Source organism: Rhinatrema bivittatum, chromosome 5 (assembly GCF_901001135.1).
Source record: "Rhinatrema bivittatum chromosome 5, aRhiBiv1.1, whole genome shotgun sequence".
Classification (NCBI taxonomy): Eukaryota; Metazoa; Chordata; class Amphibia; order Gymnophiona; family Rhinatrematidae; genus Rhinatrema; species Rhinatrema bivittatum.
Window position 1 is genome coordinate 50,805,078 of NC_042619.1, and position 17,201 is coordinate 50,822,278.

Below are 17,201 nucleotides of genomic sequence, written 5' to 3' on the forward strand. Positions count from 1 at the left end.
TGAAAGTTAGTGCCAGCAGCTTGGTTCCACTCTGGTTAAGGTGGAGCCCATCCTTTCGGAAAAGTCTCCCCTTTCCCCAAAAGTTTCCCCAGTTCCTTACAAAGCTGAATCCCTCTTCCCTGCACCATCGTCTCATCCACACATTGAAACTCTGGAGCTCTGCCTGCCTCTGGGGACCTGCACGTGGAACAGGAAGCATTTCAGAGAATGCCACCCTGGAGGTTCTGGATTTCAGCTTCTTACCTAAAATCCTAAATTTGGCTTCCAGGACCTCTCTCCCACATTTTCCTATGTTGTTGGTGTCCACATGTACCACGACAGCCAGCTCCTCCCCAGCACTGTCTATAATCCTATCTAGGTGATGGGTGAGGTCTGCCACCTTCGCAGCAGGCAGCCAAGTTATCAGGCGGTCCTCACGTCCACCAGCCACCCTGCTATCTACATTTCTAATAATCGAATCACCAACTATGATGGTCGGCCTAACCCTTCCCTCCTGGGCAGTAGCCCTGGGAGATTTATCCTCAGTGCGCGAGGACAATACATCACCTGGAGAGCAGATCCTTGCTACAGGATCACTTTCTGCTACACCAGGGTGATGTTCTCCTACTGTGAGACCTTTCTGATCCAAGGCAGCACTAGGGCTGCCAGAATGGATTTGGGACTTGGCTACTATGTCCCTGAAGGTCTCGTCAATGTACCTCTTTGTCTCCCTCAGCTCCTCCAAGTCTACTATTCTAGCCTCCAGAGATTGGACTTGTTCCCTGAGAGCCAGGAGCTCTTTGCACCGAGTGCACACATACAGTCTCTCACCGGCGGGTAAAAAATCATGCATGTGACACTCAATGCAAAAGACTGGAAAGCCCCCCTCTTGCTGCTGGACTGCTGCCTTCATCTTAGTTTTATTGAGGTCCTAGTTAAGTTTAGGACACTAAGGGAGTTGGAATGAGAGAACTTTAAAATTTACAGGTGAATTTAGTAATTAATCAGCTAGTGTCCTACAAGGGGATGATTAAACTTTCAATAAGGGCTGGTGCAATATTATGTTTTAGATAAGATCCTGATTGATTTTTAATGAGAAAGTGTCTTGTGCCTAAAAATCAGAGGTTGAGTGGGTGGGAAAGACAGACACTAGAATTAACTATCTCTGGCTTGCTTATTACCTCAGACACACACAAACTCTAAAGAATATATCCCTTAATTTCACCTTTCACCAAACTTTTATATGCCCAAAAATTTCTGAAAACTATACTTACTAATCCTCTTAAACCACAGTTAAATTAATCTTCACTCAATCAATGGAAGGATTTGAGATTCGCGCGCCTAACGACGCTCGCTTCCGGTCCTCCTCTACTGCAAACCGTGCGGGGCCTCTGGAAGCTGGGGCTGTGGAAGTCAATCCCTGGATCACTTGCAGTGACCTCTGGACTCCTCTCCCGAGGGATGCTGGGAGCAGTATGCAAATGAGCCTTCCGGTCCTCCTCTACTGCAAACCGTGCGGGGCCTCTGGAAGCTGGGGCTGTGGAAGTCAATCCCTGGATCGCTTGCGGTGACCTCTGGACTCCTCTCCCGGGGGATGCTGGGAGTAGTATGCAAATGAGCCTTGCAGTCCTCCTCTACCAGAATTCGTACTATTCCAAATGCAGATGAATAGATTCGACGCCTTCGTCGGTGCCATCCCACTGCAGCCTACCCCTGCTGAACCTGCAGGACTAGGCGATGTTCCTGGACAGAGACCTGTCGATGATCCTCAACCAGGGCCTTCAGGACTCTTTAGACCACTAATTCCATCACTTCCACCAAGGTCTACTCCTACTTCTCTTTCCAGACAAGTGCCATATGATTCATGGGAGGAGAAAAATACTGATTCTTCATCGGAAAGCTTCATATCTGACTCATCTCCTCCTGAAGGCAGGATGAAGTCTCCACCAGAAGACTTGTCCTTCACCAATTTCATAAAAGACATGGCAGACCCAATCCCCTTCAACTTAGTGTCTGAAGAGGATACACGACAGTAGACTTTAGAAGTCTTACAATTTGTTGACCCTCCAAAAGAAGTCCTGACCATTCCTGTCCACGAAGTACTTTTGGAGTTACAACATAGGCTTTGGGAACATCCATGTTCCGTTCCACCTATTAATAAAAGAGTGGACTCTACATATCTTGTTCAACATGTGCCTGGTTATCAAAAGTCACAGTTTCCGCATCAATCGGTAGTTGAGTCGGCTCAAAAGAAGTCCAAAAGAGTACGACCTCATTCCTCCACTCCACCTGGGAAGGATCATAGATTACTAGACTCTTTAGGGAGAAAGGTATTCCAAGGAGCTATGCTCAACTCCAGGATAGCGTCCTATCAACTTTATATGACGCAATACCAAAGGAATCTATGGAAGCAGATGCAGGAACTTTCTGACTCCCTGTATCAACAGTACCAGGATGTAGCTCAGGCCATTATACATAAAGGACTTGAAGCTGGAAAGCATGAAGTCCAGGCTGCCTACGATAACTTTGAAACATCTTCAAGGGTGGCAGCCTCAGGAATCAGTGCACGTTGCTGGGCCTGAGGTACAAGAGAAGCTGGTGGATTTGCCCTGCGTAGGTGACAACCTTTTTGGGTCGAAAGTCCAGGACGCAGTGGCCCAACTAAAAGAACACACAGAGACATTGCGCCAACTGTCATCAGTTCCACAAGACTCTTCCTCATCAATGTCTCGCCGTCCACCAAGGAAAGAAACCAGAAAACCTTTCTACAGGCAGAGATGATATTATCCACCGGCATCCAGGGGTAGATCTTCCACAACAAAGATCTCAACCCAGACAGCCTAGAGCCATTAGGCCTCAACCGCCACCGCAGATGGGACCGGCTGCAGGTTTTGAGGCCACCACCAGAGAGCAAAGCCATCTCCACAATGCCAAACCGAAGCTGCCAGTAGGAGGCCGAGTTTCCTCCATCTACAACCATTGGTTGGAGATATCAACAGACCAATGGGTACTCTCAATAATATTACAAGGGTACCAACTCAATTTCCTCTCAACACCAAGAGACTCTCCTCCAAAACCTCTGAGAGCCAGAGCTGTAGAACCGGTGCCCCGGACTCAGCAGGGCAGAGGATTCTACTCCCGTTATTTCCTCATTCCAAAGAAAACCGGAGGTCTATGTCCCATCCTAGACCTCAGAAATTTCAACAAATTTCTAAAGAAAGAAAAGTTCAGGATAGTTTCTCTAGGCTCCATGCTTCCCCTTCTTCAAACAGGAAATTGGCTTTGTTCTCTGGATCTTCAAGACGCTTATGCTCACTTTCCAATATTCCCTCCTCATCACAAGTATCTGCGTTTCCTGGTGGGTCATCAACATTTCCAGTACAGAGTACTACCATTCGGACTTGCCTCAGCTCCCAGAGTATTCACAAAATGCCTGGCAGTAGTAGCAGCACACTTACATAAGGAAACTGTCCACGTTTTCCCCTATGTAGATGACTGGCTCATCAGAAGTCAATCTCAACAAGAAGCTTTGGCTTTTCTCAGCCGAACAATTACTCTACTTCACTCGATGGGGTTTCTCATCAATTATCAAAAGTCCCATCTCATTCCGTCTCACCTACTTCAATTCATCGGAGCAGAATTGAATACCATCCTTTCAAGAGCTTTTCTACCTGAGGATCGGGCAGACACACTCTCCCTTTTGGCAAACTCGCTACACTCGCAGAAACAAGCAACAGCTCATCAATTTCTAACTTTACTCCACAGTTCATGTCACTCCTATGGCAAGATTAGCCATGAGAATAACCCAATGTACATTAAGGTCACAATGGATCCAAGCCATTCGACCACTGTCTTCTCCAATTCAAGTAACCCACCAACTACGTTCTTCTCTCCTTTGGTGGATCAACAGAGACAACTTACGCAAGGGCCTACCCTTCCAACAACCAGTCCCACAGATAACTTTAACTACAGATGCATCCACCTTAGGTTGGGGAGCTCACATAAACAATCTCCAAACCCAGGGTACTTACAAAACTCGAAGCAACATTTCAAATCAATTTCCTGGAACTTTGAACTATACGTTATGCTCTGCATGCGTTCAAGGACTGCCTTTCACACAAGACTGTTCTGATTCAAACGGACAATACAGTATCCATGTGGTACCTGAACAAACAGGGAGGTACGGGCTCCTATCTCCTTTGTCAAGAAGCCGCACAAATTTGGGACTGGGCCCTGACACATTCCATATTTCTCCGGGCCACTTATCTAGCGGGCATCCACAACGTAGTTGCAGATCGCCTCAGTTGTCAGTTCCAACCTCACGAGTGGTCCCTGGATCCCTTAGTAGCAACCAGGATATTCCAACATTGGGGAAAACCAACAATAGACCTCTTTGCATCACACCTGAATCACAAAGTGGACAGGTTCTGCACTCTGCACAGGCAGAAACACCAGCCAGCCAAGGACGCCTTTGCTCGCCCTTGTAACTCAGGCCTTCTATATGCGTATCCTCCGATACCGCTAATAACCAAAACTCTAGTGAAGCTACAACAGGACAAGGGGTCCATGATACTCATAGCCCCGTATTGGCCTCGACAAGTATGGTTTCCCATACTCCTAGACCTCTCGATCAGAGAACCAATTCGCCTGGGTGTAGCTCCCAATCTCATAACTCAGGATCAAGGCAGTTGCGCCATCCCAACCTTAAATCCCTATCTCTGACAGCATGGATGTTGAAAGCTTGATCTTACAACCACTCAATCTTTCAACTAATGTCTCTCAAGTGCTTATAGCTTCACATAAACCTTCTACATGAAAAAACTATTCTTCGAAATGGAAAAGATTTACTTTGTTGTGCACGCTAAAGAACATTGACCCTTTCTCCTGCCCCACACCTTCTCTGCTGGGACTACTTATGCCATCTTTCAGACTCTGGTCTCCAGACCTCATCTGTACGAGTACATGTAAGTGCAATCTCGGCTTACCATAACAAGATGGGAGATACACCAATATCTATACAACCTCTTGTCAGTAGATTTATGAGAGGTTTAACTCACCTTAAACCACCAATACGGTCACAGTCAAAGAATGGGACCTGAATCTGGTCTTAACAAGGCTCATGCATTCTCCTTTTGAACCCATGAATTCCTGTGATGTTAAATTTCTCACATGGAAGACTATCTTCCTCATAGCCATTACATTGGCTAGAAGGGTTAGTGAGTTACAAGCACTTGTCACATACTCACCCTATACAAAATTCCTACATGACAGAGTGGTTCTCCGGACACATCCAAAATTCTTCCCCAAGGTAGTTACGGAATTCCACTTGAACCAAGCCATAGTTTTGCCCACATTCTTCCCAAGACCTCACTCTCACCAAGGTGAAAGGGCCTTATATACCTTGGACTGTAAACGTGCGCTAGCATATTACTTAGACCGCACTGCAGTCCACAGGAAATCCACTCAACTCATTGTATCTTTTGATCCAAACAAACTGGGTAATCCAGTAGGCAAACACACTCTCTCCAAATGGCTAGCAGGCCTTCCTCTCCAAGGGCGAATAAAGGCGCATTCAGTAAGAGCAATGTCAAACTTACTGAATGCACCTTTACTCGCACTTTACACTATCGTTCAGTGCCAATTCTTGACATATGTAAAGCGGCAACATGGAGTTCTCTTCACACCTTTGCAGCTCATTACTGTTTGGACAAAGAAGGACGACAAGATTCAGCCTACGGACAATCTGTCATAAGGAACTTGTTTCCAGTATAATCCCAACTCCTTCTACATCCATCCTGCTGTGATCTCCGGCTGCCTCATTTTAACCAACAATACTTCAGTGTTGCTTCACTACAAAATGACTCAGCCTCTAGCTTGCTAATCACCCATATGTGAGGACTAGCATCCTGCTTGTCCTGGGATAAAGCAAAATTGTTTACCTTGTAGTAGGTGTTATCCCAGGACAGCAGGATGTAGTCCTCACGAAACCCACCCGCCACCCCGCGGAGTTGGGTCCGATACGTTTTATTATTTTATTTTTGCTAAAGCTTATTGCTACATACGAGACTGAAGGGAGACCCCTGTGGCTGAGAATATCATGGCATGCTGGGCATGTTCAGTGGGCTCAGTGTGCCAGTCAAAAGTTTCTAGAATCTTTGACAGAAAGTTTTCCGTGATAGGGCTCCGTCAGTGACGTCACTCATATGTGAGGACTACATCCTGCTGTCCTGGGATAACACCTATTAAAAGGTAAGCAATTTTGCTTTTTCTTGCTTTTCAGGAATTCAAAACGAAATCAAAAGAATGGGAGAAGCAAAGGATATTGTACCAAAACCAGTTGGGAACTTTAGATCGCCAGCGAAAATCTTTTGCACAGAAATGTGAAGTATTTCAGGTACCATAAACAGAACTAGAATACAGTATCCTTATGAGTTACATTGTTTTTTTCATTCTGAATATATAAATAATAATAATGAGAGAGAGACTGTATAGAAATCAATGTCACTCTATTTATATCACTGTAAGAGGGTGCACTAAGCTGCTTACCTGTAATGGGTGTTCTCCATAGACAGAAGAATTAATCAGTGTGGCAGGGTGGAGTAGGTTTGGGGGGCGGTTTTACATACACAGTAGGAGGTACGAACAGTAACGTTGACATCACTGAAGATATTCAAATCGAAATCGCCTGCAACCAGCAGCACAGGCCTCGGAAAGGCCTCCTCTCTGCACCACCACCCATCTTGAAGCGAAGCCAGCCCCTGACAAGCGAAGCCAGCCCCCTGATGTCAGAGGAGGGGCTGGGTGAGTGGTGTTTAAATTTAAACTCATCCCAGGCGCCCACCCTAGACACCAGAGCACCGTCAATCAGCCAGTCCCCACTCACCAGCTCCCGGGGACTCATCCAGCGCTGCTGGACTCATCTCACATCTCGCTGTCACCAAAGCTCTGCAGGGGCCTCCCCGAACGCCTCCACCAGCAACAAGGGAGCCTAACGAGCCGACCCCCTCTCGAAATCGCCTGCCACCAGCAGCACAGTCCTCGAAAAGGCCTCCTCTCTGCAACACCACCCATCTCGAAGCAAAGCCAGCCCCTGACAAGCGAAGCCAGCCCCCTGACGTCAGAGGAGGGGCCGGGTGAGTGGTGTTTAAATTTAAACTCACCCCAGGCGCCGTGCGCCACGCGCCGAAGGAGCGCGTCCAAAGGAGCAGGCCCCTTTGTGTGCCCCTTCGCGCAGCCCATTCATCACAGCCCTCAAAGACACCCCCTTCCTAAACCTTGCCTTCTCAACCCGCCCCTCCCAAACACTAAAAAAACAAACAAAAAAAAACTGCATCACTGACAACTTCCTTCCAAAAGCAAGCTATACTCTCATATTGCTATCCCAATCAACTTTCAATCCAAAAACTCAAAAGATATGACAGTGAACAACAAGATCTCATCTCCAAATAATCAACCTACATCCTCTAAGAAACATTCATCCTCAAAACCTCCACACAAACTAAATCAACCAATAAACTACAAAAACAACACACATATCCAACTCTCAAACTATATGCTTCTCTCATTCATACTCATCAATACTCGTACTGTAATAAAATTCAATGACCACAAACCAGATTTCATTGCAATTACAGAAACCTGGCTCAAAAACACGGATTCCGTTCTAATATCAATATAAAACAAAGGACCAACTAATTTCCAGAAAGGTCCAGTTGTAACTAGCTTGACCAAGGTTTAACTGTTTAGCATCCTCCCACCCTACCCCTCTCCCACCCACCCCTAGGTTTGTGTTTCTAATATAGTCTACCTAAATTCATAATTGGCAACAAGGTAAATTAGTATTTCCCTAATTGCTATCCATCAAACAAATTACCAAAATGAGGACTATCCAATGCAACTGTTGTGGAGCCTTTATATTGAGGGTAATCATATGGAAACTTAAGGCTTGCCCCATTTGTTCAGAACTCTCTACCTTGGAAAAGGATCTGCCTGAAGTTAAATCTGAATTAGCTTCAATAAAGGAAGTCTCAGGCACTTTACATTATTCAAGAATTAATTTCCCATTACCACAGAATAACCAAAAGTCAAGGAAAAAGAGATTTACTGTGAACTCAGGTAGGATAAGTCCTGTGACCCACAGACACCCGTTATTGACAGCTGTGCAGCCCACAACTCTACCCCCCACCACTCACACAGGGCATTAAGGAACTTAAAAAACAGTATTACAGTGGGCTCTGGTAGAATTAGACCTGTGATCCGGAGACACACAGTGTATCAAGTGCAACAAGTACAAAATGCCTTCTCTGTATTAAATACTGAAGAAGTTCTTGAGAAAAAGATTGAAGTGTTATCTGAAAAGAGAGAAGAAACCCAATGTATACAGAATTTCCAGATCAGAAACCAAAGAAAAAAGCTCACTGTGATGGATGACTCTGCAATCAAAGGCACTAATACAAAAGGAAAAGTGGATAACAAAACTCAACTAAAGAGGTCACAAAAGGAGTCCAGGAACAACAGTAACCTGTACAAAGAAAGCTGGAAAGCTATGAGCACAAATGCTCATAGTTTGGGCAATAAAATCCCAGATCTGCAAGCCCTAATGGTGGAGGCGAACTTGGACGTTGTTGCTGTCACAGAAACGTGGTTTACGGAATCTCATGACTGGGATACGGCAATACCAGGCTACAACTTGTTAAGGAAGGATAGAGAGGATAGGAAAGGGGGAGGAGTGGCTCTTTATGTCAGAAACAATATCCATTAATTCAATGATTCTTACGTCATTGTTGATTGGTCCCGCCCACACCGGTAGGTACAAAAACGGTTTCGGTAAGATGGCGGATCCTGCTGCCCGAAAATAGCTGCAGCCCAGTAGCAGAACTGGTTGGCAGTTCCGGGAATCGTATGTATTGTGCAGCAAAATGTTTTGATTTTGATGTCACTTATCATGGATTCTGTCAAGCTTTCTCTATTCCATTATAGAATTGGCATAGCGCGGCCCGTGAAGAAGGTTCACAGAAACACGAGCCGTGTCTGGCCAACGCCAGCGTGATATCCCAGCTGCAAACTTCGCTACGATAAGTGTAAAATTTCACTGCCTTCAAACTGACATAGTCTGTTTTCACAAAACAACCTTAGAGAGACCAATGATTATAATATAGAGACGGTCTCCCAGACACTAAATGACCGCATATCTAACAGAGTGGTTCAGCGGGGCTATCTCAGTTAAAGCTCGCCACTGCATATGAGGTCTCTCTAATTGTAATAAGACTACATGGCAACGGCATTACTTTTCTTGATATGATGGTATTTTGAAAATAACACTAAGAATACATCATATATTAACAGTTTTTCATTATAAGAAACAATATCCAAGCATGTGAGCTGCAAGGAAGATGGGGCAATGAAGAAGCAATATGGGCCAACCTAAAAAAAACATGGGACATCCATTTTTATTGGAGTGGTTTACAGGCCTCCAAACCAAAAGGAAGAGATGGATAGAGATCTGGTTGAGGACATCCAAAAGATAGGAAAGAAGGGAGAAGTGGTGATCATTGGAGACTTTAATATGCCGGATGTAGACTGGAGAATCCCATCTGCAGAATCTAATAATAGTAGAGAAATAGTGGATGCCCTGCAAGTAGCTTTGTTCAAACAAATGGTTATGGAACCCACGAGAGAAGGAGCTATACTGGACTTAGTGCTCACTAATGGAGATAATGTCTCTGATGTCCAGGTGGGCGCCCACCTCAGCACCAGTGATCATCAAACAATATGGTTTAATATCACAAAAAAGATACAGAAAAGAAGCACAAAGACCCAAGTTTTGCAGTTCAAAAACAAGGACTTTGATGAAATGGGGAATTACCTGGAGGAAGAACTAAAAGGCTGGGAGAATGAGAGAGATGTGGATCAACAGTGGACCAATCTAAAAGGAGCAATTACCAAGGCAACTAATCTATTTGCTAGAAAAGTAAAGAAAAGCAAAAGAAAAATGAAACCTATCTGGTTCACAAAGGAGGTGGCTGACAAAATAAAGGCTAAAAGAACAGCATTCAAGAAATATAAAAGATCCCAAAGGGAGGAGCACAAAGAAGAATATCTGGTAGAACTGAGGGAGACGAAGAAATTAATCAAGACGGCAAAAAGTCAAGCGGAAGAGAGGATTGCCAAGGAGGTAAAGAGAGGTGACAAAGCATTTTTCAGATATATCAGTGAAAAGAGAAAAGTTCATAGTGGTATAGTGAAATTGAAAGGTGGAAAGGATCAATGTGTGGAGAGACATGAAGAAATGGCAGAAATATTAAACGAATACTTCAGTTCTGTGTTCACTAAAGAGGACCCTGGAGAAGGACTGTCGCTAATTAACAAGAAACTGGAAGGGAGTGGAGTAGATGTAACTCCATTTACAGTATTTATTTATTTATTTATTTTTAATTTTTATATACCGATGTTCCTGTAAAGAATACATATTGCACCGGTTTACAAGGAACTGAACAGTCGCCTCCAGGGCGGAAATACATTAAAACAGTCGCCTCAAGGCAGAATACATTAACACAAGTATACAGGAAAACTATTAAAGAGAACTTTCATAAACTCAATTAAATGTAACTGGGAACCATAAATCAGGAACATATGTACAGAGGTAGGTATATCGTCTGTCGCTTCACCAGATTTTAGCTCTCAGGGAAAGCTTGAGTGAATAGCCAAGTCTTTAGCTTCTTTTTGAATGTGGGAAGGCATGGTTCTTGGCGGAGGTCCGGTGGGAGCAGGTTCCAAAGATGGGGACCTGCAGTGGACAGAGCTCGTTTCCTCAATGAGGTTTTTGTTGGCTGGGTGTGAAGCATGTTCTGGTATGCACTTCTGATTGGTAGAAAATGTATGGGAAGAGCTGGAGAAACTGAAAGTGGACAAAGCCATGGGGCCTGATGAAGTTCATCCCAGGATACTGAGAGAGCTCAGAGATGAGCTGGCAGGTCCGCTGTGTGACCTGTTCAATAGATCCCTAGAAACGGAAGTGGTGCCGAGTGATTGGAGAAGAGCGGTGGTGGGCCCGCTTCACAAGAGTGGGAACAGAGAGAGGTTGGTAACTACAGACCGGTTAGCCTCACTTCGGTGGTGGGAAAAGTAATGGAGTCACTGTTGAAAGAGAGAATAGTGAACTATCTACAATCGGGAGAATTGCTGGACCAGAGGCAGCATGGATTCACCACTGGAAGATCCTGTCAGACAAATCTGATTGACTTTTTTGACTGGGTAACCAAGGAATTGGATCAGGGAAGGGCACTCGATGTCATCTACTTGGATTTCAGCAAAGCTTTTGATACGGTCCCGCACAGGAGACTGGTGAATAAAATGAGAAGCTTAGGAGTGAGTGTCGAGATGGTGGCCTGAATTGCAAACTGGTTGAAGGACAGAAAACTGGTTGAAGGACAGAAGGACAGAAAACAATGTGTGTTGGTAAATGGAACTCTCTCTGAAGAGACAGCGGTGTTAAGCGGTGTTAAACGTGGTACTGCAAGGATCGGTATTGGGACTGGTCCTGTTCAATATCTTTGTGAGCGACATTGCGGATGGGATAGAAGGTAAGGTTTGTCTTTTTGCGGACGACACTAAGATCTGCAACAGAGTGGACACACCAGAAGGAGTGGAGAGAATGAGACGGGATTTAAAGAAGCTGGAAGAGTGGTCGAAGATATGGCAGTTGAGATTCAATGCCAAAAAGTGCAGAGTCATGCATATGGGGAGTGGAAATCCAAATGAACTGTATTCGATGGGGGGAGAAAGGCTGATGTGCACGGAGCAGGAGAGAGACCTTGGGGTGATAATGTCTAATGATCTGAAGTCGGCAAAACAATGTGACAAGGCGATAGCTAAACCCAGAAGAATGCTGGGCTGCATAGAGAGAGGAATATCGAGTAGGAAAAGGGAAGTGATTATCCCCTTGTACAGGTCCTTGGTGAGGCCTCACCTGGAGTACTGTGTTCAGTTCTGGAGACCGTATCTCCGAAAAGACAGAGACAAGATGGAGGCAGTCCAGAAAAGGGTGACCAAAAAGGTAGAAGGTCTTCATCGAATGACTTATGAGGAGAGATTGAAGAATCTAAATATGTACACCCTGGAGGAAAGGAGGAGCAGAGGTGATATGATACAGACTTTTAGATACTTGAAAGGTTTTAATGATCCAAAGACAACGACAAACCTTTTCCGTCGGAAAAAAATCAGCAGAACCAGGGGTCACGATTTGAAGCTCCAGGGAGGAAGACTCGGAACCAATGTCAGGAATTATTTCTTCACAGAGAGGGTGGTGGATGCTTGGAATGCCCTTCTGGAGGAAGTGGTGAAGACCAGAACTGTGAAGGACTTCAAAGGGGCGTGGGATAAACACTGTGGATCCATAAAGTCTAGAGGACGTGAATGAATGTGGAAAAAAGGATTTGCATTCACAAAAAAGCAGGGAGTAGCTTGCTTGTTACGGCGGTTACTACCCCAAACCAAATAAGCCTGATACTTCACTTTCAATGCATATCCAGCATAGCTCTCTGCTTCAACGGCAAGGGAGAAAGACTGATACTTTACGCATATCCAGCATAGCTCTCTGCTTTAACGGCAAGGGAGAAAGACTGATACTTTACGCATATCCAGCATAGCTCTCTGCTTCAACGGCAAGGGAGAAAGACTGATACTTTACGCATATCCAGCATAGCTCTCTGCTTTAACGGCAGGGGAGAAAGACTGATACTTTACGCATATCCAACATAGCTCTCTGCTATAACGGCAGGGGAGAAAGACTGATACTTTACGCATATCCAGCATAGCTCTCTGCTTTAACGGCAGGGGAGAAAGACTGATACTTTACGCATAACCAGCATGGCTCTCTGCTTCAACGGCACGGGAGAAAGACTGATGCTTCACGCATAACCAGCATGGCTCTCTGCTCAACAGCAGGAGAGAAAGTCTGATGCTTCACGCATAACCAGCATGGCTCTCTGCTTCAACAGCAGGGGAGAAAGTCTGATGCTTCATGCATAACCAGCATGGCTCTCTGCTTCAACGGCAGGGGAGAAAGTCTGATGCTTCACTTTCAATGCATGTCCAGCATAACTCTCTGCTTCAATGACAGGGGGAATGAAGAAAAGAGGATCTATATACAGACAACAAAAAGGACTGAATTATATAGTCTGGGAAAACAAATAAGCATGGGTGTAGCTTGCTTATTGCGGCGATTACTACCCCTAACTAATTAAGCTAAATATTTCACATAGTTGCAGTTCCAACACTGCTCTCTGCATTAATGGTGGGGGTGGAAGGGAAATAGAACCATAAGGTTACTAAGAGCCAAGAGTAACAGATAAGTATGAGAAATAAAATGTGCATAGCTTGCTGGGCAGACTGGATGGGCCGTTTGGTCTTCTTCTGCTATCATTTCTATGTTTCTATAATAAACCAACTATCCAACCAAGATTACAACACCTCTTCAATCCCCAGAAAAAATAAAAAAGGAGGTGGCTTAATGCTTATATCTAAAAAAAAGCCTGCAACTAACACTTCGCCCATCTAACATTCCTCCACCATTGGAAATTGCTTTATATGACTCACCAAAACTGCAAATATGCCTCATTTACTGTCCTCCAGGAGCACTCGATAAAAACTGCTCACCTCTAATTTAATATATTATGAACAACATCTCCCTCAACAAACCCATAATCATACTTGGTGACTTCAACATACATTTCAACTTACCAACTCACTCAAAAACCTGCCAAACTAACATTGATGAACTATCAACTCTATATCTAGAACAAATAATCCAATCTCCAACTCATAAAGCAGGCCTCACAATTGACCTCATGTTTGTCAACACTGAAATCTGGAAATCATTCTCTACCCACACCACAGAGATACCCTGGTCCGACCACCATCTAATCCAAGCTAACTTACATACCAACATCAACCTTAAACCTCCTCAAATCACCCCAAACAAAATATCCTACCGTCCACCATTCAACATAGAACTTTTACAAAAAACTCTTCAATCCGAATTAAACAACATCAATCTATCTAGCTCCGAGAATGCTAAACTTTGGAACACCCTACCTAAATTCCTGAGAACCCAACACGACCTAAAAACATTAAAAAAAGACCTAAAAACACTAATGTTCCGCAAATTCTACATTGACCTTCAGACATCTGATCATCCCAACTCTCAACTGAACTCTCATTTGTAAACCTTTTAATACATTCTCTTCACCCTGAACCTGCATACCCTCCTCATCCAACCTAATAATGCTCTCTGGACTTGATATGTTTATTTCTGATATTGTTCAAATTGTTTTTAATGTTGCACAACTGCTAAGAAAATGTATAACGTTCACATTGCTTTTCTGTTACACAACTGCTAAGAAAAATGTATACTTTTGTAAACCGTTGTGATGGCTCTACCGAATGACGGTATATAAAACTCAACAAATAAATAAATAAATAAATAAATTTAAATTGATGAAAGGTACAAGAGGAGTTGATTTGTACAATGCACTCTCTCCTTAGCTTCTGCTGTCTATGGAGAACACCCATTCTCAGTACGTACCAGGATCAGTCCAGAGAAGTGGGTTGTGCATCCCTACCAGCAGATGGAGTCAGAGAGCAAAGCTTTGGGCACTGCCATATATACTAGAGTGCCACCTGCAGTCCTTCAGTATTTCTCTGACTCCAGCAGATGGCAGATACCAACATTTATTAGTTAAAATACCATAGGTTGTTAAATGCCACAAACAGGCCTGGTTTTCAGGACATCCATAATGAATAAGCACAAGATCGATTGTCATACAATAGAGGCAGAACATGCAAATCTATCTCTTACATATTTAATGTAGATACTCTGAAAACCAGTCTTATTTGTGGCTCCTGAGGACTGGAGTTGGCTACCCCTCATATATGCACTTATATTGTCATACAAAATTCTTATCTTAGAAGAACATAAAATAAATCAAAATAATCTCAGGAGATCCAATAAAAACCTTATGATCAGGCTAATTAAAAAAATATAAAACACTTCAGGAATGCAAGGCTTTTGAAGCTAAGATGATCAGACATTTTAAAACCACCACCCCAATGCCCATTCCCCTTTATACTCTCATTTCCTTTTCTGATTCCTTTATGTTTTCTGGTAATGTTTTTTGGTTTTTTTTGCTTATTCTATTCTGACCTGAGGAAGGCAGCTCCCAAAAAGCTAGAAGTGTATTAAGCTTGTCCAATAAAAAGGGATCACCTTATTATATATTTGGGGGGGGGGGTTTTGTTAACCTTTATTTCCAGTCAGAGATCAAATAGTCAGAAAAAAACCAACTTATAAATAAAAATGAAGCAATCTGGCATCACTGTCTAAGACAAAATGTCCTAAATATTGTATCCAAGATAACCTGCTTCACGGTCTATCCCAAGTTGAAGGAAACTTCTAGATTAATGTTCACCTTTGATTCATTGCATTGTGCATGTATTGGCTTTATTAAATCCATATTTGGCACAAGCATCGTTAAACCATTTTTGTCATGACTATTCACATTTCCAAGCAGCTAAAAATTGCCTGATTATATAATAATGCAATATTCTTTAAATTATAATATATAAATAATTTGGCTCTGCAGAAACAGTCACAGAAGAAGCAGCTCCAAGACTGTGCTTTTACCAGCCAGTCAGAAATTAAATACTTGAGGAATCAACTATATGCTTCTCAAGAAATCATCAAGAGCAGTGAAGTCATCATCACAAAGTTAAAGTCTGACAAAAATGAAGCAATAATGAGACAGATGAAACTAGAAGAGGAAAATCAGCGGCTCCTGCAGGAACTGGAAAAGTGTCAAAGACAGTGCCAGGTAAAGAGTTACTGTACCCACAGCACCCTGTTCTCCCAGTATATGTTAAACATTAAACATTCAGAAGTTAAAATACACAAGCATATAACAAACATCTGATAAGAAATTTACTTTTGTTATTGTATAATTTAAAGCTGTTATTGACAAGAATATACAGTATATCGAGTTTATGGTTTTATTTGTTTTTATATGTTGTACGGTATGAGGTGAGTTTGTATTGCTCTGGAGACGAAGACTGATTTTGTACAGTATATATGCAGTTTCCAAGATTTCTTCAAATGAGAATGGGGCTTTGCATCCAATCTGTTCATTTACCCATCCCATTTAAAGTTTGAAGGTTTGAACTAATGCATGAATATAAGAGCACTCAAAGCTCTGCACTCTAACCCATTGGCATTTTTTTCTTCATTTCTTATATATCTTCTCTCTCTTGCAATCTCAAAACTCAGGTCTCTCATTCCCCTACTTTCTTCACATCTTCAAACTCCACACTTTATCCTTTATTTACATTTACCATTCAAACTCACTTCCCAGTCTTTCTCTACCTCCCTCTTTAACTCCTACCCAAAAATAATTTATTTTGCATAGTATTTGGTTGATCCTAAGACTGTTACTTCTCTGTTAGTTGTATCATTTGGGAGCTCCTTTCTGTTTTCTCTTCCCTTTTTATTGAACATGGATTGATACACTGCAAAGTGTAGGATTTTGATGATAATATTTAAGTAGTGCTTTTAGGATAACTGTGCTTCAAACTGGCACTGGAATTTGTGAACTGGATTCGGTCAACATTATTTAACTAACCTTTCCATAACACCCAGTAATTCTTAAAACAGAATGTTGGAAATTATTTTATAAAAAGGATCAATGTCCATTTGTCCTTCTATTGACACAGTAAACTCTCCAAAAAAATATGGAAATTCACCAAATTTGGCATAAAGTAAGAAAATGTTAATTCTCCGAGGACAAGCAGGATGGTAGTCCTCATACATGGGTGACATCATCAGATGGAGCCTGATAAACTTTCCAGTATGCCTAGTCGAAGTTTCCAGAAACTTCAACTAGGCACATTGAGCATGCCAACATGCACTATACCAAATGTCCATGCAGGGTTCCTACTGTACCGGGAAGAGGAACCTATTGGCACACTGCCCTCAGAAGCTGGGAAACTAGCAAGCCTAGGAGCCAGTGGAAGATGATCCTAGGCTTTACCACTCCTGCTCCTCAACTTACTCTTCCAGTGTCTATAACTGTGGGCAATCACAAGTTCCCCACCCTTGCGTTAGTTGACTCTGGCACAGGAGGGAACTTTATCATGAAGGCCCTCGTGGACCATCTGAAGCTGTCTGTGGTTCC

The 17,201-nt window shown here is 43.2% G+C and overlaps 1 protein-coding gene across 3 annotated transcripts in view; it reads left to right on the forward strand.

The window, feature by feature from the left end:
• Window positions 1-17,201, forward strand: part of DEUP1 (deuterosome assembly protein 1) — a 395,279-nt gene that overhangs the window by 102,786 nt on the left and 275,292 nt on the right. For all 3 annotated transcript variants that reach the window (XM_029602319.1, XM_029602316.1, XM_029602317.1), the window contains exons 6-7: window positions 6,260-6,373; window positions 15,621-15,848. In XM_029602319.1, the coding sequence (XP_029458179.1) occupies window positions 6,260-6,373; window positions 15,621-15,848 (342 nt within the window). The remainder of the gene's footprint in view (window positions 1-6,259; window positions 6,374-15,620; window positions 15,849-17,201) is intronic.